The sequence below is a fragment of the Tamandua tetradactyla genome, chromosome 12 (genome assembly GCF_023851605.1).
Source record: "Tamandua tetradactyla isolate mTamTet1 chromosome 12, mTamTet1.pri, whole genome shotgun sequence".
NCBI classification, from domain to species: Eukaryota; Metazoa; Chordata; class Mammalia; order Pilosa; family Myrmecophagidae; genus Tamandua; species Tamandua tetradactyla.
This window is the reverse complement of record NC_135338.1, coordinates 35,448,768-35,475,318: the sequence shown is the minus strand read 5'-3', so window position 1 is coordinate 35,475,318 and position 26,551 is coordinate 35,448,768. Positions and strand designations below refer to the sequence as shown.

The following is a 26,551-nucleotide window of genomic DNA, read 5'->3' as shown; positions in this document are numbered from 1 at the left end:
TGATGTGCATAATATATAGTATTTTCTGAAGAGAATAAAATGATCTATGATAGACTTAATTCCATCACAGTGTATTCATCATCACCAAAAAAGCGAATAGGCATATCCAATAGGTGCTACAAACAGATATGACTGTTTTATTCAGAGCCATTTACCCTAAATTATATTGAAATAATATCAAGGATTTCCTAAGATTAAGTATGTTTAACTATCTTTTTAAATTCCAAATTAAATATCTAATATCTCCTTCCTGACCAAAAGGGGGAAAAGAATTGTAACAAGTAAGGTATCAATTGTTCAGAGTTCAGGATCAAGCGGCAACTCTGGAGGCTAGTCTTATGCAAGCTTTAGCTAGATATTGCTATTTATCATGGTTTGCCAAACCCCAATCAAAACCATTACTGCCAACCCTAAAGAACACCTAGGGCTTTATCTGAGATTCAACAAAGATTCCATGAACTATGATTACTTTCCAGAAACCTACAACCTCCAGTTGGGTTCCTAGGCCAGATGAGTCCTGAAACCCAGAGCGGCCAGCCTCTCCACAACATCAACTACTTCATTCCCCTTATCCCCTATTATCAACAGCCCCTTCCAACATGAAAAGGTTAGAATGGGCATAGCCCAAATAGCCCTAAAGATTGGGAGAAAGAATAAAGAAGAAGGTGGAGTTATAAGAGAGTAGATAGGATTTAACAAATGAGTATGACTGCTGAATCATCATATTGATATTTCTTTTAGTCTCCAGTATCTTGGAGCAGCCAGAAGGAAAAACCTAAAATTGTGGAACTATAACCCATACCAAACTCTGAAATCTGTTCTATACCTAATTGTTGTGGTGAGCTTTGAAGTTTATTGCTTTTTTGAATATATGTTATTTTTTACAATAAAAAAATTTACCCAGTGTTCTCATCGATATAAGTATATAACTATCCTTTTATTTTCATTTAGGGGTAGCATACATGCAGTAAAGGGCAAAAATCTTAACTGTTCAGCCCAATTAATTTTGACAGGTGCAAACATCCTATTCAGTTCATGCTATGGAACATTTCCAGCACCCCAGAAGGCTTCTTCGCACCCCTTCTCAGTCAACACCCCCACAAAGATAACCACCATTTTGACTACCAACTAGCATTAGTTTTACCCAGAAAACTACAAAATTTTAACCTGGAAAATTGTTTTTTAATTAGAAAAACCATGACCAGTAAAGTACTACCATGCAACTATATATAACAGCAGTGGGAATGTATTTTACTGAACACCAAATAAAGAAGTGAAATAAATCCTTGTATCTCCTTGACTACTGACCGAACTGCCACCCCAACTGTATTTTCATTAACATAAACCTAACTAATTTCTGAGTCAGAACACAACTTCAGATGATTGTAGATTGTTGATATTGGAAAGTAAGGATTCAAACTAAAGAAAGCCATGCAAGAGTGAAAATGTATAGGTCTCACGGAGATAATAGGGTTTGAATTCTTAAAATGTGTGACCTTGGGCCAATTACTTTTCAGTGTCAGCTTTCTCATGTAAAACAGCAATCAAACGACCTATCTTATCATAAAGACTAGATGAAAAGGTATATAAAACACATAGTTTAATGCCTGGAGCTCCATAAATGATAGTTACATATAGTTACCTGCATTTAGGCTAGACAAAGATGCTGTGGCCACAGGTTTCCGTTTCCTCTTGATATCACGTGAACATGGTGGTCCCAAATGTATGTTTGTCTGCCTGCAGATATAAAAAAGAGAAGATACTACTTTATCTATATCACAAGTTGAGTATGTTTGTTTTCTGTGATTTTTCAAACTATTAATTATGCATCAGTAGAATGTCCCTTCATTGGAATATTCAGTTTATTTTGGAAACGAAACATTAAAAGGTTTAAAGCTAGAAAAGCAAGAGATTCTGTGAAAGACAATGGACTTAACACTGAAACAGCTGCCAAAGTATTTTAGTTTGCTACTGTTCCTCCCTTCCTCCTCCCTCTCAATCTAAATACATTCTACCCTCAATTGTAGACCCAAGTTGAGCCTTGCCGCCTATGCATAAAGCTTTCCTTGAACATTTAAGGCCAGAAGCCATATCTACCATGAATCATTACTTAACTGGTATAAATATATATTTCTCTAATGAGGTTTAATTCCCTTGAGAACAGGACCATATTCATGTTTCTTTCCTAATTTTCCAGTGACCTACCAACCTCACTACAAGGCACATAGCTGATTACCACTCTGTATCTGTTGACCAGAATTGAGATAAATGAATCAAGTTCTAAAAACCAAATAGCCAAGGTATATAACAGATAACAAGGAATCCAATAAAATTATAGCAGAAGACCTCCTAGCTGGTAGTCCCAAATGGGGATTAATTCTCATGGTTTAAGACTTAAAAATGGAACTTCATACCAGTCTCTTCAAAAACATCAATCAGTTGTACCCCCCACCCCATAATGTCAACATCCCTTTCAACATGAAAAAGTTAGAATGGTCACTGCTCAAATACCCTGAAGGTTGAGAGAATGATCAGATGAGAGGGAGGAGTTATAACAGATGACAGGGTTTAACAATTGATTGTAACTGCTGAATCATTATATAGGATATTTCTTTTTAGTCTCCAGTGTACTGAAACAGCTAGAAGGAAACACCTGAAACTATAGAACCGTAACACATACCATACTTTGCAATTTCCTCTATAAGTACTTGTTAAACTGTACTTTAAAATGTATCACTTTTCTGTATATTTCAAAATCTAAAAAAAATTTTTTAAATAAATGGAAAAAAAAAAATGGAACCTCAGACAAAACCAGGAAGACCCAGTGAAGGCAATAAGACAACCACTGAATGGACAAATTTTCTTATTCATAGGGCCCCAAGCTGGCATCTTCTATCATTAAAAAAAGGCACACACATGCACCTTCATTTCACTAAATACCATAAGCTTAAGAGTCAATTCAATTTATAAACAGGAAAAGTAAGAATTTGAGAGGGATGCTAAGAAATTTTTTAAGAGTGCATAGATTACTATGACAGGTAGAGAATATGGAGCCTGTCTTTGGAAAATTCCATCCAAATTGCCTTTTAGTGATCATTCTCTCCTGTACGTAAAAAGCAATAGATTTTAAATTAAGTACCCCATGAATAGTTAATTCTGAAACTTCAAAGAGAAATCTAAGTATAAATGAGTAAATCTGGGAAAAGTTCCTTTTTCATACCTTACATAAATCCTAGGAATAAGTTTAAATCAGCATATTAATTTAATAATAAGTAACACGGATTACATAATGCCAAAAGTAGACAGATCTTCAGTCCAAAAGGAGTGGTGGTAATTCCCTTTGAAGCCAATGAACAGGTAGCAAATGAAGTAACACTATGGAATTTTTTTCATCAGAACAAAATAATGTACAGAATGGAGTTTCCAGAAACAAAGTACTTGAGTACAGAGAGACCCAAAATCAACTGTCTAAGCACTGTGATCTAATTCAATCATGTTTAGCCTAAATTACTTCAGAAAGAGAAAGAAGTCAAAGGATAATAGATTATACTCATGTTTCTGTCTTTTTATGTTAAGCTCATTAAAGGAAAATCTCCAAAAATTTTTGGATTAAATGTTAACACCATGGCTTCAAACTAATCTATAGTATTAGTTCTCAAGATAATAATTACCCCAGGGTTGTGGGAGCCTAGGGGAGGACAGTGACTGGAAGAGGCCCAGGAAGCATCTGGGGTTCTTTCTGGTAATGTTCTGTTTCTTCATCTGGATGCTGTTTACTTGAATGTGTTTGTTCACTTTCTGAAAATTCACCAAGTTGTAGACGTTTTTGAACATTTCTCTGGATGTGGTATGTTATCCGTCAATAAAAAGTTTTAAAAGACATTGCTTTTTCCAGACCAATGTTTACAATACGCTGAGTTTATGAAATAAGCACAGAGAAGTATAAGAAAAGTGCTCAAAAGGGTATTAAGATATTAATCTCAGAGTATTAACTTGGGCTGAACTAAAAATATACTGCCTTTTATTTCTATATCTATGATTTTTTACATCTTTGTATATTTGATATATGTTAGTGAGATGGTTAAGGGCAGTAACATTTATCTAACATTTTCAAGGAATGACTATATTTTGGAGTAAAAAGATGAAACCATTTATGAATCAAAATGTCTACATTTTTCACCATTTTAATGGAAACATGGTGGATTTTCAACATTTATTTACTTTAGTAAAAGGAAAATAATAAATATTACTCATCGATCAGTCTATACATAGGTTATTATGCTGCACTACTATCTGCAATGTCGTTACAGATGACTGTGGACTCAAAGGCTCAGGTGCTCCTTACAATACTGACCCCCTGCACAACAGTTCTTTGATACCCAGCCTTGCTGCTCAGTAATGTGAAGGGCTTCAGGGCTAATTGTCCCTACATTAAACAACCCCCCCCCACCCCCGCCAGCTGCTAGACTTCTGCTAGGCCTTACTGTATTTTTCTTGTCTCTGCAGTAAATGGTCTGTGGCTCCATTTCCAGCTACTACAAATTGTTACCTTGAATATCCTAAGTCATTCTAATTTTGTAAATTCCTCTGAGAGAAGCAAAATACTGAAACCTGTCAAATCAACAACCTTATTTCATTTGTAAAAGTACGTATTTTTCTGTGGACTACTACTTTCTTTCTACTCAGCAAGGTTTTTGTTTCTTTCATTGTCTACTGTGTTTTTACTGAGCACCTACTGTGTGCCAAGCACTATACTAGACATTGAAGATGTAGCGATGAGCCAGACAGATCATCTCTGCCTTGATGGATGTTGTGGGTAGTCCTATTTTCAGCTGCACAGTTTTTTCTGACTACAGAACCCAAACGACAGAGAAAATGAGGCAAGGATAAAGGGAAGTCATGTTCATTCCTAAACTCCATTTAATGTTCCTTCCTTTAAAAACATTTCTCTAGCCCATTTCCAGGTTAGAGAGCTATTTTAAAGGAGGTAGAAGAGCATCATACCTTAGGGCTGAGTGCACGAAGGATATTTTTCTCTCCCCTTGTCCCTGCCTAGTGAAGATCTGAGAATGGAGGAAGAGGAAAAGTCAAGCTATTATAAAAGGACAGAACATTTTTCTTTTTAGCTTTAACTGAACATTAGTATTAGCAGGGTTTACAACTTGGGAACATCTATTTAAGGACTGAGTGTGGGGGCTCTATCTGCTTAGAAAGATCCTTAAATGACAAAGGAGGAAGAAGACCCAGAGCAAGCAGGAAGCTGGGTGTTTAGAACAAGCAGCTTTAAGGGAGAAAGGAAATAGAATCTGCCATGCTGTACAGCACACTCAGAACATTAGGACAGTCCTGTTTAAGAGTAAAGAATATTATGAGTGGGGCTAGAAGAGTTCCTTGTGTTATTTTGTGGAATGTGAGCATAGGAATAGGCAATCATTGCAGCTTCAACTTCCTATTCAAAGGTAGTTTCAGTTTTCTGTTTATCTCCAAATAACTCCGTATCAGTCAACTGCAGACAATAAGAATTAGGAAGGGAAGGAAAAATAAAGAGAATAGCCTCCTCCCAGTCACCTTCCCCCATTTTCATGTGGGGGGATTTAACCACTTGGCTCCCTTTCTTTTTAAGTGTATGTGTTAGGAGTGGGGGAAGATGGGGATAGGAATGGATCTGAGATTTTACTTTGACACTAACATTATTTACTCTCATAAGACAGAAAATGAAAAGGTACAACACACAAGTGAGGTATTGGAAAGGGCAAGGAAAAAGAGTCTGAGCTTTTCTTCTCACCAACCCACAGAACCCCCTCCACCCCACCCATCCCCCACAGGAAAAAAGCATAGAACATTCAACAAGATTTTTTTTAGCTCTTTTTCAAGAGAAATGTATCATCGTTTTTCTGCTGCAAAACATACAGTATATGAGAGGAGGGATCTTTTAATTATAAAGGGACAAAAAAACAACTAAGTATGAGTTAGGCTAAACCCTCTACCAAGTTAAAACTTCATTTCTCAATTGGAGGGGCAAGTGGTAATCAGAATCATTAAGGAGCTTTTACAAAGTAAAAAAAATGCCTCCACCAAGATCCTATTTCAGTAGGCTGTGCTGGAGTGGAAGCAGAACCAGAAATATGCTTATTTTGAAATTTTTCCTCAGGTAATTCTGATAAACACCCACCTATGGGGAAAATTACTGAGTTAAAAAATCTACCAAATTCCCAAAACCAACCTAGTCAAAAGAGATATAAGTATTTAACTTAAAGAATGATAGACGAATTAAATGAACATAGATTTAGATAAAATACTGCTCCCCAGTATATAAGCAATTAACTGAGAAAAAAGATGGGCTATGCTTGTCATATTTCATTTATTGGAGGTTTCGGGGATGCTCTTCATTCAGGCCCATGAAGACTTTGGACATGTGCTTCTCTCACAGCATGAGTGCTAGGATCAATACTTCCCCTAAGAGTGTCACATTCTCCATTCTCCATTCTTCAACTGTGGCTGTATTTGCCAAAACAATTATGGAAGGAAGCCAAGTATTAAAAGCAATAGATACACTCTCTAAAAATTCTTATATGGGGGAAAAGTCACTAAACTGATACCCTAAATGTGAACGTGAATGCTGAAGATTAACAATCAAGTGAAAGAGTACTTTGTATATCCATGAATAAACTCAACATTTCAATTTTATTTTTTATTGAATATAATTGAAGGATCAGGTGAGCTGTTAGACTGCAATGTTACTCAGGAAACCAGGCAAATCACTATGTCCCTGGGGCAGAAATGTACTTTTAGGGGGAAAAAAATTACTTTGAGAACTACATGCATGTTTAACAGCTCCAATGCGAAAGTAACTGAAACAACTGCTTTAGATTTAGAACAAAGATGTTTAGAATCACTCCCAAGGAGAAAAAACATTCTTTATTTGCCAATGGCAAACTAAAGAACCGTTCACTTTTTAAAAATAACTCATTAAAACAAACAAAAAAAAAGGGCAGGTCACAGTGGCTTAGGAAGCAGAGTTCTCACCTGCCATGCCAGAGACTCGGGTTTGATTCAGTGCCTGCCCATGCAAAAACAAACAAACAAACAAATCCACTGAAAGGTTCACTTATTTATATAAAATTAAAATTAAATTTAATATGAAAAGGTATTTATTTAACGTGTTTTTTCCTTAATACCTACAAATAAGTAACATCAGGAAAAAAATACTGATATTTATAAGGACCAAAACGATCATATATCTATCTCATATATTGCAATTATTTTCCCTAATTACTAATCTAGTTACCTAAAGTTTTTTTTTTTTTTTTTTTGCATGGGCAGACTCTGAGAATCGAATCTGGGTCTCCAGCATGGCAGGTGAGAATTCTGCACTGCACCGCCGTTGCATGGCCCTTTAACAAAAATGTATGGAAGTCGACATATGTAAAGCACTATATTGATGTGGAGAAGGTAGATGCATGATGACTGAGCAGAAGGCCCATCCTTCAGGAGTTCACAGTGTAGGAGGACTGCCGATTCATAAATAAAGAACTAACAGATAGGAGACACTGAGCTGGACTCAAGGAAGAAGTAAAGTGCAATGGGAAAATGAAAGAAGAGAGGATTAAATCTAGGGAAGTAGAGATCCTACCTTTGTATAGGCGATTTTATCTTCAGGGTCAACTGACATCCATTAAACACCCAGTAGGGGAAATATTTCCACAGACGTGTACCTGGGAAAGGATCCTATGACACTAGAAGCAGCGAGGGAGAGAAAACCACTTCACAATTATCATAGGAAACAGAGGAGATTTATCTACTTGGAAAAGACCCTGGCAGTTCCACTAACGGTTTTACTCAAATCTAACCCTCTGCAGTCTGTGACCCACTCACTGCTCAGTTACATCTCAAAATTCTCCATGATCTATTTCCTGTGCCTGGGGGAAGATAGATTTAACATGAAGCTGTTTTATGTTACCAACAGGTGCAGAACAGTCTCATGTCAGTTGGAAAGATGGGTTTGTTACAATGGAAAAACAGAGAAAATGCTTTCCTCACTCTACTTAGACAGTTAAGATGCCAGCCAGCTGAGAGCTGCTGTAAACAGGGCCATCCAAGAAGACAAAAGATTCAAGAGCTGCATACTATACGACAGGAAGCTCCAATAGGAATGCAGCATCTTATAGATAATATTATGGCAGAAACATGTCCTCACCAGTGACCAAAATTAAGGAACTAAAGAGCTGAGCAAGAGCTACTGTGCATCACAGCTTCCCCAAATGATATAGGACTAATAAAAGGTTCTTTTCCCCAAGCCCTGAGGTAAAACCTGAGGCTGTTTACTGTGGTTCCAAAGGTCAAAATTAATAGCATGAACTGAATCTCCTTCTTGCTCTTTGAAACTCCTTGTCAAGTGGCAAAGCCAGCTGGGCACAGAACTCTGATATGCAGATCATAAGGTTTGTGAACAGACAAAGTGAATTACAATGAGCTCAGCCTATCATATTTCAGCCCTCTAACAGCAGGAAGGTCTCTCTCTTTCTTAACCAAACACCATCCAACTGCCTCCTCCTATAGTCCATTTAAGCACCTTAAGAATCTATAATATTAGTCATTAACAAATGACTCTGGAAGCCAACTCAAAGTTTTTAACACTGCAATTATGACATACACACAGTAGGGTACTGAATATGTAACAAAAATAATATTGACTTACCAGTATGTTAAGCTTTTACATACATTATTTCATTTGGATCCCTACTAGTCCATTAGGAAAAGTACTGACATTTCCCTTTTAAAGATGAGGAATTCGAGGTAAAGAAAGGTTGGGTCATTTGCCCAGGAAAAGCAAAGACTGTCACCTAGGCCCTTCTCACTCCAATATCCATGTTCTTATGCCAACATCCCAGGGACTATGAAGAAAATAATAGAAACTATGGGACTTTACATTCATTCATTAAGGAACATATTGCCTATGTGAACATTCTAATGACTATGAAGAAAATAATAGAAGCTTTGGGATTTTGCATTAATTCATTAAGGAACATGTGTAATATTTGCATGCCAGGCAGGTGTCTGATGCCTTTTACTAGACCTAGAAATAAAATTTCTCAAAAAGAAAAGCTTATTTGCAAGGGAAGCAGACCTATATGGAAAAAAAGATCTCAAACAAATGATTTGCTATTTCAGAACTTAAAGACATGAAAAAAATAAATGGAAATGGCGACACATTACCAAATCTTCTCCCAAAACAGAGCAAAGGTTATAGAAACTGGGTAAAACTCAAAACTGCCATGAGACACTAAAAAACTGTTAACTAGTGACTTGTGCAACATACAGAGAGATCTGGTCATTGTGAGTTCCAGTTATTGTTTTTCTAAGGCAATAATGACAAGAAAAGCTCTTTCACAATCAAAGAAAGCTTTTTTGTGTGTGTGGAAAAAGTTGCCTACAGGATTAGTGTCCTTATTATAATCTAGTGCCAACAATACCACTCTCTCTACCAGAACACCCATCATACCATCTGCTGTTTGAGCAGCAGTAACTATTAACACCAATACCAAGTATTGCTACTCACATAGCAACAGCCCAGTAACAGCAACCAACAGAACCAAAAGCAGTTGGTTAAGTAGTTGGCACCCAAAATCCACCCAACAACCTCACTTATCAATAATCTACTGCGTACTGGGCACAATGTTAGATACTAACACTCTCTTTACCTGTAGCACATTCTCCAAGACTAAGAGAAGTTCAGAGGTCTCCCCCCATAAGGAACCAAGCACAGGATACCAAAGCACAGAGCTTTTGCCAATTATGAAACTGGATTCCCCATTAAGCAAATCACAAAGCACATGTCATAAAACCATACACATTTAGGGCAATAGTTCTTAACCCTGGCTATATATCAGAATCACCTGGAGAGCTTTAACATAATGCTAACATCTGGGCCTCATCCAGACCAAATTAAATTAGCATCTTGGGAGTCAGGGTCTAACACTGATGTTTTTTGTTTTTTACCACATGGGCAGTCGCTGGGAATCGAACAAGGGTCTCCAACATGGCAGGCGGGAATTCTGCCACTGAGCCACCGTCATACCACCCACTGATATTTTAAAGCTTCTTGGATGATTCTAAAGTACAGCCAGGGTTGAAAACCACCAATCACAAAGCATTTCTAGGATGGTATTTCTGAAAACCTCTTAAATCCCAGTGCTATCAAATGATACAAAGACCACAAAGACTCCCTCTTCCGTCCACTATACCTGCCATCTATGCTATATCAAAATGATACATCAAAGTGTTCTCTTAAAATTACCATCTCATTATTTATTTGTTTATGGCAATGAATCATTAAGCACTGACCAACAAGAGAACACTCTGAGGTCACTCATGCCTCCCTAACCCCTAACCTTCGGGGACACTTAGGCCTCATTCTGAGAACCAGAGCTGTCTGGCTCTAGCAGTGAGGAAGTGGTTTGAGAAGCCCTGGCTCTCATGCAGCGGCTGAGCACTTGGGAGAATGGAATTGGCAATGTCTAGGCAGGAAGCAGCATCCACTCAGTAACCTGACAGAAGGATACCTTCACACAATTCAGGCATGATTATCAAACTCTTTGTGCTCTTAAAGGAGGATAATTATAGGCATGTGAAAAAAGAGAAGCACTCCCCAAGGAACTCTCCCTCACATGCTTCCCAAGAGGCACTGGGGCCATTAAAAATTCCATGATGAAGAGGAAAAACAGCCTGGGAACAGCCAGAAGGCAATACAGCAAATTAATACACCAGCCCTCCTCAGGGAAAGCTGTGATAAAACAGGAAACACTTCTCTCTTCACAAAATAAAATTATACCACTAATGATAACATAGTCACCACATACACACACACACACACACACACACAAATCGTTCTCATGGTGGGTATGAAATTCCCAATGCTGCCCAGATGCTTTGAAAGAAATCTTTTTCTACTACAAAATCTTTTCCTACTAAAATAAAACAAGAAAAAGATAAAATTTCCTTTAGAAATAGTTTTTAATACTGTCATTCACCTGCCTTTTTCCTACCATCACTGCTCTAGAACATTCCTTTCCTAGTGCAGGGAATTTTTTTTAATTAAATGGTTCATCTTCAGAAAGCCTACTGTCCAGATCTGAATCTGATCTCATCAGTCTGCCAAATCTGCAACTGGATAAATCCTGTGGTGCCTAGATGGCTCCTTCTCAACTGAATCCTGGCCTGAAAGGGACCCAACTATTTCAAAGAAGTGACAAACAGCCCAGAAGACTCAGTGTTTTGTAATTCAAAAAACTGCAAAGAGGTCACTTGTGCCAATAATTCCCTATTGAACAGTGGTGGCCAAACTTTATGTACCCTCATGAGGAAAAAACCAGAGAAAACTGTTACTCTACAGGTATATACATTTTTTAACATGGGCAGGCACTGGGAATCAAGCACGGGTCTCAGGCATGGCAGGGGAGAACTCTGTCTGCTGAGCCAACGTGACCCACCCTATGCCACCGTGGCCTGCCCTATATATGTGTAATTAAAAACAAAATAAAAATTAAGTATAAGATAAATGCAAGTTTTAAAATTTCTTCTCCTACTCCACAGAACTGTCATTCATGCAACCCACTTTGTTTCCACTACCCTGGGAATGATGTCTAGAAGGAAGGAGAAAGATGAGCTATAATCCTCCACTTTCTCTCTCCTTTGATTTCATGAATGATCTAAAGCAATAAGCAATATTTCCCTAGAGCTGTGTACACTAAAAACACAGCCTACACTTCCTTCAAGTTCATCCACAAGCACCGCCAGGCAAGAATGAAGATGATGTGGATAATGAGACACATAAAGTAACAAGAAGCTGCCTCCCAGACCTGTCATAGGATGAGGTTTTTAAAGGAAACAGGAAACCCGATAAAAGTGCAGATACAAATCTCAAAACAACACAACTCTTAGTAGTAGAGGTAAGGAGAGGGGGTAAAGAAATCCACTTTTAGCATCTGCTATAATACAGTGTTACTCATGTACTCTTCCCAAAGAGTACCCATGGTCATTTTTTTTTAATATTCAGTTTTAAGACAAAAAACTGGAGGACTGCTTTCCTAGTATTGAAATCTTGGGTTTCCCAAGACACCTTGAGCCTCGAAGTTAGCAGTCTTTCCCATGTACTTTCCATCATTCTAGTATATACCTTTATTATATAGGACTTATCACTACATATTATTTTCATATCTGACTTTTGCATGAAATTGCAAACTCCTTGAGGGCAGTTCCTAAACAAAGAGTCTAGCACACAGAATAGAGTGGGCAAATGTTGAATGAATGAATGAAAGAATGATGAAAAGACAGCATAAGAAAATGTCTTACACTAGTACTTGTAGTACCATACTACAATTTTCCAAATCTTTAGTAATAATACCACTGGTGATGATCCCTCTCTTCAGAACTTTCCCCACTGAAATACTACTAATTCAACAGAAAGATGTAGCAGTAAGTTATGGCGCATAACTAATATATCATGGCCCATAGAAGAACTTCTAATTTCTATCCATGAAAAAAACTTCTTCATGCAGCCTGCAAATCTATGAATTGTACATTTAGGAACTTATTTAGAAGAAATAGAGAAAAGAAAAAAAAATCATCAGAACCTTGGAGAGAGATTCTTCATGCCACCAAAAATAATAAAGGTTCTATAGTCTGGCCTATTAGCTGCTATTCTGTGCATAAGAACCCTATTAAGGGATACTACCATTAAAAGTATATTCACTTCCCATATCACCTTGCTTAAGCGATTTACATTGAGAGGTACAGGATTCACTCATTCAACAAATATATATTGAATGCATATTAAGCGCCAGACACTGTGTTAAGTACTAGGGATATGTCAGAGAACAAGAAAAGGCCCCTGCACTTATGAAGCTTATTTTCTACTCAGAAAAATGGGGGAAAGTGAGGAAAAACTACTAAGCAAATTCATTACTGACTGATAAGAGGTATAAAGAAAATAAATAAGAGCAGAGTATTGAAAGAGGGCCCTTTGGATAGGATGCTCTGAGAGAGCCACAGTATAGTCTGAGCTAAGACGAGAAAAAGCCAATCATGAGAAGATGGTGTTCCAGCAAAGTGAGTAAGTGTGAAAATTTAGAGGCAGGAAATGGTTGCTATATTAAAAGAACAAAATGGAGCTCCCTGGTGTAGGTGGATCTCTCCTCTGTGGGCAGGGAGGCAGGGGGCACAGGTGTGAATTATAAAAACCAAGGCGGGTAGACATGTAGGTAGAAGTCAGATTATGCAGGGATTTGCAGATCATGGCAAGAAACATTAATAATGCTCTCTGAAGATGGGGCTTTTAGCAGTAGAAATTATATGAAATATGTGCCAAAATACTTGGGTCAACATTGAGACAACCACATATTAGCCATGTGACTGCAGGAAAGATACTTTACCACTCCACCTCAGTCTCTACATCTGTAAACTACAAACAATCTATCAGCCTCAAAAGGTCATTGTGAGGATCAAAAGGGATACTATACATAAACATTTATAATTTGAAAAATGTTATTAAAAAAAGGAAATATTATTGTCCAGAAGAAAATAACGCCCAGAAGACCAGTACCTGGCAGAGCAATGTGCTGGTGAACATCTTCGGTGAGAAGCATCAGCAAGAACATCCAGGGAATAAAGGGGAGAAAGGGGATTAAACTGCAGGAATAAACAAGATTATTTGGGTAAGGCTTATACCAAACAGACTTCATTCTAAAGGGTAATCTGTTATTTGATTACTTTTTCCCTCTGTCTGCTCAACGATTTTGCCATACCACCTACAAACACCCTTTAATAACATTGCACATATTCAATATTGTGCCTGTGAATGTAGCATACCTCATCTAGCACAGCTCAAAAAAAGTCTATTCCTTGGTAAACAATTATTTTTCAAAAACTTTTTATATAATAATCACTTACATGGCAGAAGACAGCAGCCCTTTCTAATTCATATTAACAGGAATTTATGCTGCCTATTGATTATCAACTGAATATCAGCACTTGTTCCCAAGAAGACTAACATGAAATGATCTTTGCATTTCCTTATCTTGGCAAATGTTTCCAGTAAATACATACCATTTATCACATACATACCAGCAGCATAGCACAACGAACACAGAACTAGACAGAATTAGGGTGCCTAAGACTTAGTTCCAGTCTACCACTGACTTGTCATGTGTTAAAAATTCCATAGTCTCTTACATCTTTTACTATCCTCATTTGTAAAATAGAATATTGGTATGGGTCCCACCTCTCTTAGAGAGTTATTGTGAGGGCCAAATGAAAATACTATTTGCAGTTTATAAAGTAATTTCAGTTTTTGCATCTGTAAAACATCGATTGGCCTCAAAATGTTGTGAAAATCAAATGGGAAATTATACATGAAAGTGCCCCACTTTGTATTTGCTCACTTGCTTGCTTGCTTTGGATTTTTCCATAATATATGGTCCTCCCTAAAAAGTTCATAACTAAATACATGACTTTGGACAGTGACTTCAAAAATATTTTAAAAGAGTACAAATTAAGCAACTTTTCTGTGATAGAGGTTTCAATCCCAGTTCTATTGGCTGTGTGACTCTGGGCAAAAAAACTTGAATCTTACGGACTTCCAATTCCTCATTTGTAAATGACTTTCTGGATTAGGGAATTGCCATAGGCCCCTTTTTTCTTTAGATTCTCTGATGCAAACATGATTAGCATTCCAGCCCAGATTTCTCCAAACTGCAATCTCTCATATACTTCTCAATGACTTTTTCCATATCTACATACCATCTGCATTACTGTTTATTAATATTTTACATTATCTCACTATTTTTACTTAGCCCTGTCCTTACTAGGTTTTAAGCTCAATGCAATGATTACATTCTTTCTAATGTACATATTACATAACAAATTTAAAAATGTGTGCTCACACACCACCTAAAATCATCTCACAAATTTACATCAGTTATGTCTACCACTACTCTAGTATATTTTGAAACAGCAACTTCACCGTGAAGATTCCAAGTTTAAAATGTATGTCAATTCAACATGCTACTTAGTCAAAAAAAATCAATACTGAACATTAGGAAACCTGAGAATTTTGACCTTTCAGCTTACATCTATTTTATAGCTAATCACAAAAGATAAAGCATCCCTCCCCAAATCAAAAAGCTTCAAACATAAAGTAACATATCACTAGCCACTGTCACTAGTTGTTAAATTATCACCACCCTCCACAAAGGTCTAGCTAGATATGCCAAGGGGATAGCTAGAGAGAAAGACTAGGAGGGCTAGGCCCCAAGAACTAAACTCCATTTCACTCAGAGCAACTCCACCTTCCGTTTCACATGTTTATGCTTCAACATGGTTCTTCTTAGCAGAGAATTCTGTTGCTGAATTAAACCATAAGCAAAGGAGACTCGTTCTGATATCTTACTACAAAAATCAAAACTAAAATAAAAACAGGATTCCTATGACCACAGCTGAACCTAAAAGAGGAAAACTAGCTATTTTCTTGGAAAACAGGCTTCCAAGAAAATCAGAATAGCATAGGGAACAGAGAACCTTACCTCATGTGTACAAGCAGAAATGTGAGGAAAATCAGAAGTCAACGCTTTGTTCTTTCTAGAGAAAAGGAAATCAAATGATAAAATAAAGATGATGAGGAAAAGTGATCTTACCTGATATCGTTCTCTTTTCCCAGCTGATGGTAACCAGAAACTAAAGAGGGGGAAAATAACAGGAAAGAAACAATAAAAGAAGTGATAGGAAAATACAGGGGGGAGGAGAAGAAAGAAAATATTGGAATAATGGCATGAAGACAAAGAAACGGGAACCAGGGAGAGGAGAGAGATATTGAGTGTGTGTAAGCTTTTTGCTGAAAAATAACTCTTCAAAAGAAAAGCCTTGTAATGGAATGTAAAAGACTATGCAGACTAGAAATAAACCCAAGCTTACAGTGTGCCATGAATGCACTCTTGACTGCACAGTAACAACAAGATTCCCAACTCAGCAAGGACCTAAACCACATGCACATTTCTGTAAATTAAAAAATTAGAGCAGGCTAGATGCATATAGGATCATAATTGCGTACTGACCATGACGCATACAGGGACATCAAAGAGCCAACTGTGTCAGGGGACGAGAAAGGGCGGAATGATTCTCCTGTAGCTAGATAAAGGCTTTCCAGTTGCACTTAACCACAGTAACAGGGACAAAAAGACATATCTCTATATAGAGGTCTAAAACTGGGAAAAGAATATAGAGGCAATCACCCATATTAAACAAAATTGTTTTTAGGAGGCAGAAAAATGAGTTTAAAATGTAACATCCTTATTAGAGGCTACTTTTATAATGTAGCACCTATAGTGAAGAAATAAGAAAAACTAGACTAAAAAGGACAAAAAAATCAGTCAGGAGTTTAATGTATTAGCCACATTGATGCTTACATAATACAAATTTTTAAGATGTTCTCTTTCAGCTCTTAAGTCTGATTTCCAATTTCCTTCATAAAACTTCCTTCTCACTCCTTCCCTACGAAACAAGCTAGGACAGATGGTAAACACACAGTACTTACTCTTTCTGCCGAGGATCACCAATGATACGGCCTATCCTTTCAGCACCCAAAGTACTTATGCTGGTCTCCTGAAAAGACAGGGAAGAAAACAGTATCAATCAACCACAAATACAAATATATAAAACACAATCTGATATCAGTTCTTATTTCCCATAATTGTGCCAGCTGAGGCTATGTCAAAAATCAATCTTAAAATCCAAAAGCAGCTATCAGTCCTTCTTTGGGAATCTATCTTTAAAGTATTACATGTTAACCTAATCTTATTTTTCTATAATGATAAAGAAAAATTATAAACATTGTTTGCTATATATTTTACTGTAATATAGTAAGTGATATCTCCTACAGTTATTAAAATTTATAGTAGAAACACTTTTTTTTAAAAGTCCTACAACAGCCAATTGGTAACAAGTGAGTACAGTCCCTGCTGTCATGATAGCCTCAACAGCCTTCATGATGGAACATTCATGCAGTCCCCACTGGTAAAGACTTAAATATCAGGTGATTAAATGCATAACTTCAAAGGACTTCTGTGACTTACACCTTATATTTTGTTCCTTAAACACCATCTTTCTTTAATGAAATAAAGATAGAAGTTTGCATAAATTGGTTCTTAAAGTTGGAATTCTCAAGACTGTAATGTGAATGCTCACCCATAACACCACAAGCAATTCAGAAGCTAATGATTTCCGAAAAACTGGAAAATGGCAGAAGGCCCTCACCCTTCAACTAACCTGAGTACATTTAGAATGAATCTCACAGTACCTGGGAAAACATACCCATACATGTATGAATATGTATGAATATGAATATGTACATATAAGTAAAGTGTTAGGATGGGAGAACATAAAGTCATGGGCATAAATATCAAGAATGTCAAGCCTCTTACCCAAACACAGTTGTTTCTAGGCGAGTGTTATCTCGCCTAGTGTGTATTCACGTACACAGTGGATTAGCTTAAACATGTGGATTTATTTTTCAGTCAAACAATTAACTACAGAAAATTAATTTGAGGTCAGATTTTGGGAGCAAATAGAATAAAAAAGGTTTCATATATTGTACTCTTCATATTCTTCATCCCTTACAGCCACCTCCTGGTCACAGACACAGAGATGGTAGGGGGGCCAAGAGGAAAGATGGGTGAAAAATGAGCTATTTGTTACAGCAGAAAAATTATTAACTTAAAGTGCCATAATGTTTAAATTTACAGTTTATTACTGTGTAAATTACAAGCAGTACTTTGTGTAATTAGCAGCTCGCTGGCAGGAAGCTGTGAATGAAACTCATTATTTATGATTACAATTTAGAAAAAGTGACGAGAGATGGGGGAGGGGAAGAAGGGGAGCAGAGCAGTGACCTCTGCTAGAAATGACAAATATCCCTTTAAGGTGATGAAGATAAATTAAACAAGTAAATATTATCCTATTCATTTGAAATCATTAGCAGCACATCCAATAGGTTCTAATTCCCTTCCAGTCAAGCTAAAGGGAGCCTTCAATATGAACTGATTTACTTCCCTGGAAGTGGAAGGTTCTTATTTTATAGGAATTAAAACAAAGTAAGGTAGGTGGTGGGGAGAACATTACCTGTCAAGCCTCGCCAATAAAGATAAAAACTAAAACCATCTCTCCATTCCCGACCTCCTGCCTCTCCCTCCTATGCACTCTTATTCTGCTAGCTGTCCTTAGGAATAAGCTTCCAGTACAGCAAAAGCAGAATTTTATTGTCTGCAAAATAAGTTTTGAAAAGGAACAAAACTTATAATCAAATCCCTTCTACTTAGAGATACTAATTTAAATTTACAGATAAAAATTAGAATCTGAGTTCATTTGGAAACAGCCTCATTTATTTTGTATACCTAAAACTTCAGAGAACAGTTCCCTGACTAGACTATAAAATAGTAGCTCCTTAAGAGCAGCCCGTCTGTGGCTCTGACCCCATATCCCTGGCTTGGCATGGAGCCTACCAGAGTAGTCTTCTAAATGCTTACTGAATGAACAAAGTAATGCTCTCACAGCCTCTCCCTTCCTTACTATTTGCCCACCCCCATCTTCTCTCACTGGGTATGAACCCTAACCTCATCTTATTTCTCAATCTCCATGCTAGAGCAAAGATATAAAAACAAAGATAAAAGAGAAGTAGGCCTGGGTTGTGACACTTTGGTCTGCATAATATCAGATGTCACTCAGTATTTAACTTCTTTGAGCGTAAGGGGAATATTACCTTTTCATCAAAGTTGCCAGGAGAATTAAATGAACTGATCAACATAGTTCCCACAGCAAAGGGAAAACTGAATAAATGTTAGATATTCCTGCTCCCTTGGCCAAGAAAAGGTTCTTGAAATTTGATAACAGAGAAATTTGTTTCCAATTTATTTTGATGAATTCCAGAATGAAAGACCAAAATTAGGTGAGAACATGGAAGCATGGATTTAAGAAGCCAGAAGTATTTTAACTTCTGCAATAACTGTACAAGAATAATCAAAAGTACAAAAGAGACAAAATCAGGCCTGCATGTTTAGAGACAGACAGCATAATAATAGTGTTTGCTTTGTCAAAAACCTTTACATGAATTAAGCTTTTTTTTTTTGCATGTATCCATTCTTATCCTACTTAATGTTCAGTCTTGTGAACTCACAAAATATTCTAGTTGGCTTCATTAAGTCCAGGGAGTTCTGTAGCACCTTTGTTTAAAAAGAGTATATAAATCCCATATGGAATATTATCTTCCCATTGAGTCCAGTAAACAGAGAGAGTTATCACCTTCCCAACAAGTCTTCTTCGACCCTTTCTGAGGCATCGGGCTGCAGCTCCAGGCAGACGATTCAAGCGAGCATGGTACCCTAAAAATAAAGAAGTCCTCAATTACTAAATGCAGAAAATTCATAAGCAAACATCTGCTTCTAATACACAGAAAGCCTTAACCTCAGGATCCTACTAGATTTAGCCAAGGATATATTATTCCCAGTCTTTGTCACCAGCAGTATGATCTCAGGTTTGCAATTTATCTTTGACCTGGGCATTTTAATCTATAAAAGCTGAAAACTCACTTGCTCAGTTCTGTCTCACAGGACTGTGTTGAAGACCCAATGAAACAACACAAGGAAGGTGCTTTACCTACTGAAAAGCACTACACAAATATAAGGTATTATTAACAATTTCTTGTTTTAAATTAAATGTTACTACCTCAAAAACACTCAAATTCATGAATTATGGTAAAAAGAACACTAATCCAAATGACAATGTCATTGGTGACAATGCCTCCAGGTATGGGATTATAGGGCCATTTTAACTTTCTTCTTCTTGCTACTCTTATATTTATATATTTTTAACTGATCTATAAAAAACTTTCAGAAATGTTCAATACAAGTTAAATTACTGAATAATGGGCTTTTTTACCAAGAATCAACTGCTTTGAAAAAGCAAAATGTCTTTCTATCACCCAAATTCATAACAAAATCCTATATAATAACAGTTTGTAGCTACTAGTGAATTCTGATAACAGACACTCAACAAATACTTGATGACTGACTATAAGTGGTTGATAATTGATTACTCAGAATTCTACAATCATAAACTTATAGAGCTAAATGAAACCTCTGAAACAGTTTTGCTCAATGTCACATATCTCAAGGGATGACCCTGATGTCTCAAGGAAATGAAGTGATTTTGTCACAGTCATAGAACTAGGTAGATAATACCAGATAAATTATTACCACCATTATTTCCTCCTTCCCAATCCTAGGTGCTTTCCATCCCACTTTGCTAACTCATTATTGAAGGGATAACAAAGGGAAAGGATGTATATTTATGTTAAAGCAAACAAAATTAATTAATTAAAGAAATATCTTTAAATCAACTATTTTTAAAATGTCATTATATTTCCCTTGTTTTCTTACTGAAATCTCATTCTTTCCAAAATCTAGTATTTCAGGCTTCCACTAAGTACTCAATAAACCAATAGTTCCACATCAGAATAAGCAGCAGTGACTTGCTGCCAGCATTCCCATAATGTGGCATAAATGACAGTGGCAAGCTGAAGGAATGTCCTACTGAATATATGCTGAGAGTCTCCATGTTGATTAAAGTAGTAATGGAGAGAACCTCAAGCTTTGTGATTCACCCTTTAGAAAAGTCCCTGGACCTGCTCCAAAATTCAGAAAGTTATCCTATGCCTAGAAGCAAGAGTATATTGGTCATGGAATGAGTCTTCTTCCCAGAGAGAACCAGAAAGACAGGAAGTATATTTTGGTTTCAACAGAACTCACCTCTTTGAGCTGGCCGAGAAGGTAAAAGGAATGTGGAATCTGAAAGTTTATCCAGTCCAGAATCCATTCTTTCTACTTCACTACAATGATCAGAAGCCCATTTGGGTAGAAGATTAGGGACAGTGAATCCTGGGACACATTCTCCTTCACAAAACCAATCACTCTGCTCATCATCCCCTAAAGTAAAGAGATCACATAGCAAGCTGGAATTTTAACAGGCTCTATGAAAAAACAAATGGGAGGATGAGTGCTACAGATTTGGTTATACTTTTAAATAAAACTAAAGCTCAAAAAAAACTGTTTTGATCCTTCTTCTAGATCCACATTATGATGAAAATTAAGACATCAAACTATCATCACGTGTCACACTGAATAGACTGAACTGCTTTTCATAATAAAATGTAACAAAACTAACATTTATTAAGCCCTTTCAATGTACGAGGATCCATACTAAAAATTTACAAACATGTTATCTCTTCCAAACCTTACACCACCTCCAATTTACAAGGCTAAAACCTAGAGAAGCGAAGGTCAACTCAGTAAATGCGGAAGCCAGGATTTGAACCCAAAGCCTGCCTAACTCCAAAGCCTGAGGTCTTTACTACAAAGCTGAACTACCGCTCATATACTATCCCCAGTGTTATAAATGAATTTAGATTCAAAGCCCATAATGTTTCTCAATTCAAAACTAACTGCTCCTGAGGGATTTCTTGCTATATTTGCATTTCTCTTAATAAGCGAATAAAGAATGTGTGCCCATACATTTCCTCACCTCATGGTATTTCATTAATGGGACAGAAAATCATCTTGACACTAGCAATCTAAGCTATCAAGAAAAAAATTAACGATATAGGCAAACAATACAATTCCCCAAAGCTTGTCAAGAAGTTGTACCATTTACCCAAGGCCATACTGCTCATTACTGACAAAGTCAAGGGCTAGAACCACATATCTAGACTTTCCGTTCAAACTTCTTTCTATTGACTACAATATAGCATCTCAATTTCCACTATAGTTTATTCCTTTGAATAAGGAATAAAATAGATAACTTCATGTCTGCAACCCTGCCCCTCTTTCAAAATAGCAAGGATTAAGGAAATTATTACAAGAACATCTACAGAGCAGATAATGCATTCATTCTCTAAAGTATACTGGGTGCCAGGGAAGGTGTTCAGGACATGCCAATCACTTGAAACATCAGATTCATGGGCTGCTAAAAGCCAAGATATTTATAACTCTTAAACCACTACAAAGATCTCCAAAAGGTGCAATGAAAGTTATGTATTGGTGAAAAGCAGAAGATATTACCACTAAAAAAGTTACTCGAAGTGTACCCTTATAAAAACACACCACAAACAGCTGTCTCTCTAAAACAATGGTTCTCAAACTTCAGTGTGCATTATAAGTATCAGGACGGCTTGTTAAGATACAGACTGGTAGGCCCTACCCACAAAGTCTCTGATTCAATAGGTCTGAGACAGGATTAAGACTGTATTTCTAACAGGTTCGCTAGTGGTGCTTAGCTCATCTGCGGACTTGAGAACCTCTACTCTAAAAACATCTCACCAAACCACAGATGTAGATAAATTAAAGATAGGTATCAATAATAACAATGATTAGTTCCTCTGCACTTTAATATATGAATGAATACCTTTATTTTTATCCATAAGCATTCCTTCAGCCATTTATTAAACTAGAATGTTTAGACAGATTATCCTCTGATAATGATGACAATGATGGAAGTTTTTTAGTTCTCAAGCATTCACTCAAGATTTTTAATAATACAAAAAGGGACTCACTGAACCGAAGGAGTCTTGTGGGATCATCTACATTAACCGTCTTCAATCTGGGTTCACCAGAAGGCCTGATCCTCAAGCGAACAAGGAAGAGCTGCATAGATCAGGTTCCTTACTTCTCGCCCCTCTAGAATCTTGCTTTAACCAAAATATGTTAAGCTGTTTCATAATTGAGATTCCAAGTAAAAATTTGTTGGGAAAGGGGCAAGAGGTTTCCCCATCTCAGTTTCTCAGTAACTATTTATTAAAAATTTGCTATAAGCCAAGCAATGTGTTTAGTATTGTGATTGCAGATAATAAAAATAATTCTTGCCTTCGAAAAGTTTCAATGGAAACACATCCATGAACAATAAGAATGAAATATTGTTAAGTGATAAGAAAGCATTAAGAAAAGGGAGCCTCAAGAGCAAAAAAAAAAGGGTGTCACGCTTCTAGGAGATGATGTCTAAGCTGAGTGTATCAGTTAGAATCCCACCAGGAAATACATGGCACATCTGAACGGAGTAACAGAGGAGACTTTAATGAAATGACTATCCACAAAGGCATACACAGCATTAAGAGAAAACCACAAGGGATGGTGAAGTCCTCTGGTACTAGCAACAGCAAGGAGTCGTTACCATTCCTAGACCTAATCTTTAGGGAATGAATGGCTATCAGAGCTCAGAGAGAGAACTGTGGTTGTAGTAGAAGTTGCCATACAGAAACTACGGCCTTCAGCAGAGGAATACAACCATTGCCAATCAGTAGTTCAATAGAAAAGGAGCTAGGGAGAGGGATAATTCTTGTGGTAAACTGCATTATCGTCTCCAATTCTTCACTACCTCTTTATAATGGAATGATACATCCACACCTTTAGCCCTTTGTCATGGATTCTGTAGCACCTTTCCCCTAAAGCAGAGTACACTTTCTCATCTTACCGACATTGAGTTTGATCATATAACTTGCCTTAAGCGGTAAAACATGAGCAGACGTGATTCATGCAGACTTTAAATATATATATGTGGTCTGGCTTGGTCTATTGGCATTCATGCCCTTCACCACAGACAGCCCATGTTTCATACAGCCTAAGTCCCAGAGTAGATACAAACCTAACTTAAAGCCTAGAAACCAGCAGAGCTCAGGCAAGATGACTTAAATCACAGCTAATCAACACCTACCACGAAATAAATGGATGTTGTTGTAAACCACTGAAATTTTAGTACTGTTAAGCTTTGTTACAATAAAGCTTGACTAAGTTATCTCCCTCTGTCTGATCATCTGCTGATGCCTCCTATCAGGTGATCCTAATAAGAAATTGAGGGCAAGAACGGTCATATCCATGGCAAGAGAAGGACAGAATGTAGACCTAGAGGGGCAAAAGAAGAACTATGTCTGGTGGATGAGGAGCCATTCAAGGAAAGGGGAGGATGAGATTTCAGGCAGAGAGACCAGCATAAACAAAGGCATGGAAGCAGAAAAGTGCAGTTTTGTGCTTAGGAGTCAGCATCTAAATATAGGCAAGATGGGGCTAGAGAAAATATTCTGTAATCTTTCCTGATAAACCAAGGAATCCTTATCAGTGGAAAACTTTCCAAAGCCCCCAAATATATCTGTTCTAATAGGTCCACATTTCCACAATTTCTTTCACCTTTATATAATTAGGCATCATAACTTTTAAGAAGTGCATTATATTTTATAGCAGTGTAGTAAAAGTAAAGAAAATGAGCAACTGTCAGTAACTCTGAAATGTACGCACCAGCTCATTCATGGAAAGACAACCAGACTTTCTGGATAAGAAATGACAGAATCAAGACCCTAACTAGATAGAAATTTGAAATACAATGTAATTTGAAGTCCTTAATAAAACTTGGATTTTATTGTACTAAAAAATAAAAGACCCTAGCTAGACCCTACCTGGGTATACACACAAAGCCTCTATTGACATCTCACTCCCTCAGGATCACAAAGGGATACAAACATACTTACAATCTACATCACAGTAGGAAGCTCAACAACTCCATGGGGATGAAACAATCTCCATATCTACAACTCTGAGGCATGGGTGAGATATCCTCACTCACAGTCCCAATGCAAAATCAGGGCTTAGATCCTTTGTCTCACAGTCTCAGATACCTTCAACAACTAGGGAGTCTCCCTGGGTCAACCTAGACACATAGCCACTGTGGCTCTGTCCTTCAATCACTTAAGCCTTAGAGAAGATCACTGGATTTCTGAGCTAGGGACTTTAGAGAGTGCCTAGAAATCATTTATTTACAAAACTAAGAAAACTAAAGCACAGTATGGCCCCAAACAAGTCTAGAGAGTATGAATTTTGCAGAATGCCCTTTGTCTTTTGCATCAAGACAAAGTTTCAAATTACTGTTTAGATTGTAAAAATGAGGCACTGGTCATTAACAATGCAACAGTCTTATTCACGGTATACTGTGAAGTAAGTTAGGAGCCCTAACTTTAGCAAGAGGATGTTTCATTTAATATATTTACCCAGAACAGTACAATCATGTCATAAATATGTTTATAAAGATAACTAAAATCTCCCTATGTGAAAATAAGAATGTTTTATCAATGTTCAAAAAAAGAGTAACATATGAGGATATTTGTTGGTTCTGATAACAAGCAACTTTCCAAAGTCCAATCCTTGATAGCGTAACCCCTTGGACCAATGATTCTCAAAGTCTGAACTATCTTTACCAGAATCATCTAGGGTGCCTGTGACAACTGCAAATTCCAGGGGCCAACTCTAGACGTATCTGGTTTTTAGGTGCTCAGGAATTTGCAGTTTTAACAGTTCACCAGGTGCTCTTAAATGTCCTAAAGTTTGAGAGCCACTGCCACAGACAACCATCAGATTCTCAGTGGGTCTCTCCTACAATCATTAGAATCTTCCCAAATACACTGAACCAATGCCCCAAGGCTGGAATCAAGATTACCTTGCCGACCTTCATCATTGGTGAAGAGCCCTGTGTCACTGCTGCTACACACACTGCTGGTATCACTGAAAAAGAGTAAAACACAAGAGAATTTATCAGCCCCAGAAAAAACAAAGCACTATACATTCTTCTCCTAGTTTTCAAATCAAAAGATTCCAAGTTTTTTGTCCAAATTAGTGTGATACCCAGTAAATTTCAGAGTAATCTGGACAGTGAATAAAGAAGTCTCTGCAAAGTCCCCTTGGGGTATAGGGAGAAAACGAGGAATATTCAACTTCCCCATTTGGAAAATTTCTGATATTCTCACAAGCAGTGGAGACAACCAAATCAATAAGCCAAGCCTTCGATCTCGGGGTTTGCACCTAGGAAACTTATTCCTGCAAAGGACTGGCTAGGTCTACTTAAAATTAGGCCTAAGAGTCACCCTCAGAGACCTCTTTTGTTGCTCAGATGTGGCCTCTCTCTCTAACCTGACATGACAAGAGAACTCACTGCCCTCCTCCCCTACAGAGGACATGACTCCCAGGGATGTAAACCTCCCTGGCAACATGGGACAGAAATCCTGGGATGAGCCAGGACCTGGCATCAACGGACTGAGAAAACCTTCTTGACCAAAAGGGGGAAAAGAGAAATGAGAAAAAATAAAGTGTTAGTGGCTGAGAGATTTCACATGGAGTCGAGAGGTTATCCTGGAGGCTATTCTTAACATTATATAGGCATCCCCTTTTAGTTTATGGTGTACTAGAGTGGCTACAGGGAAGTACCTGAAACTGTAGAGCTGTGTTTCAGGAGCCTTGTTTCATGAAGATCATTGTATAATGATATAGCTTTCACAATGTGACTGTGTGATTGTGAAAACCTTGTGCCTGCTCCTTTTATCTAGGGTATGGACAGATGAGTAAAAAATATGGATAAAAATAAACAAATAATAGAGGGGACAAAGGTTAAAATAAATTTGGTAGGTGGAAATACTAGTTGT

At 37.3% G+C, this 26,551-nt stretch overlaps 1 protein-coding gene across 9 annotated transcripts in view; it reads right to left on the bottom strand.

Annotated features, from left to right (window-relative positions):
- Positions 1–26,551, bottom strand: part of GPATCH2L (G-patch domain containing 2 like) — a 56,395-nt gene that overhangs the window by 12,943 nt on the left and 16,901 nt on the right. For 2 of the 9 annotated variants that reach the window (XM_077123135.1, XM_077123136.1), the window contains exons 3-9: positions 25,573–25,637; positions 20,850–21,026; positions 19,345–19,424; positions 16,586–16,653; positions 15,579–15,633; positions 13,601–13,686; positions 1,643–1,737 (exon numbers count right to left, since the gene is read on the bottom strand). In XM_077123135.1, the coding sequence (XP_076979250.1) occupies positions 1,643–1,737; positions 13,601–13,686; positions 15,579–15,633; positions 16,586–16,653; positions 19,345–19,424; positions 20,850–21,026; positions 25,573–25,637 (626 nt within the window). Of the gene's footprint in view, positions 1–1,642; positions 1,738–3,671; positions 3,799–5,004; positions 5,064–5,092; positions 7,737–13,600; positions 13,687–15,578; positions 15,634–16,585; positions 16,654–19,344; positions 19,425–20,849; positions 21,027–25,572; positions 25,638–26,551 lie in introns of those variants that run through there. The other 7 variants (XR_013160373.1, XM_077123142.1, XM_077123140.1 and 4 more) reach the window with 7 other exon arrangements.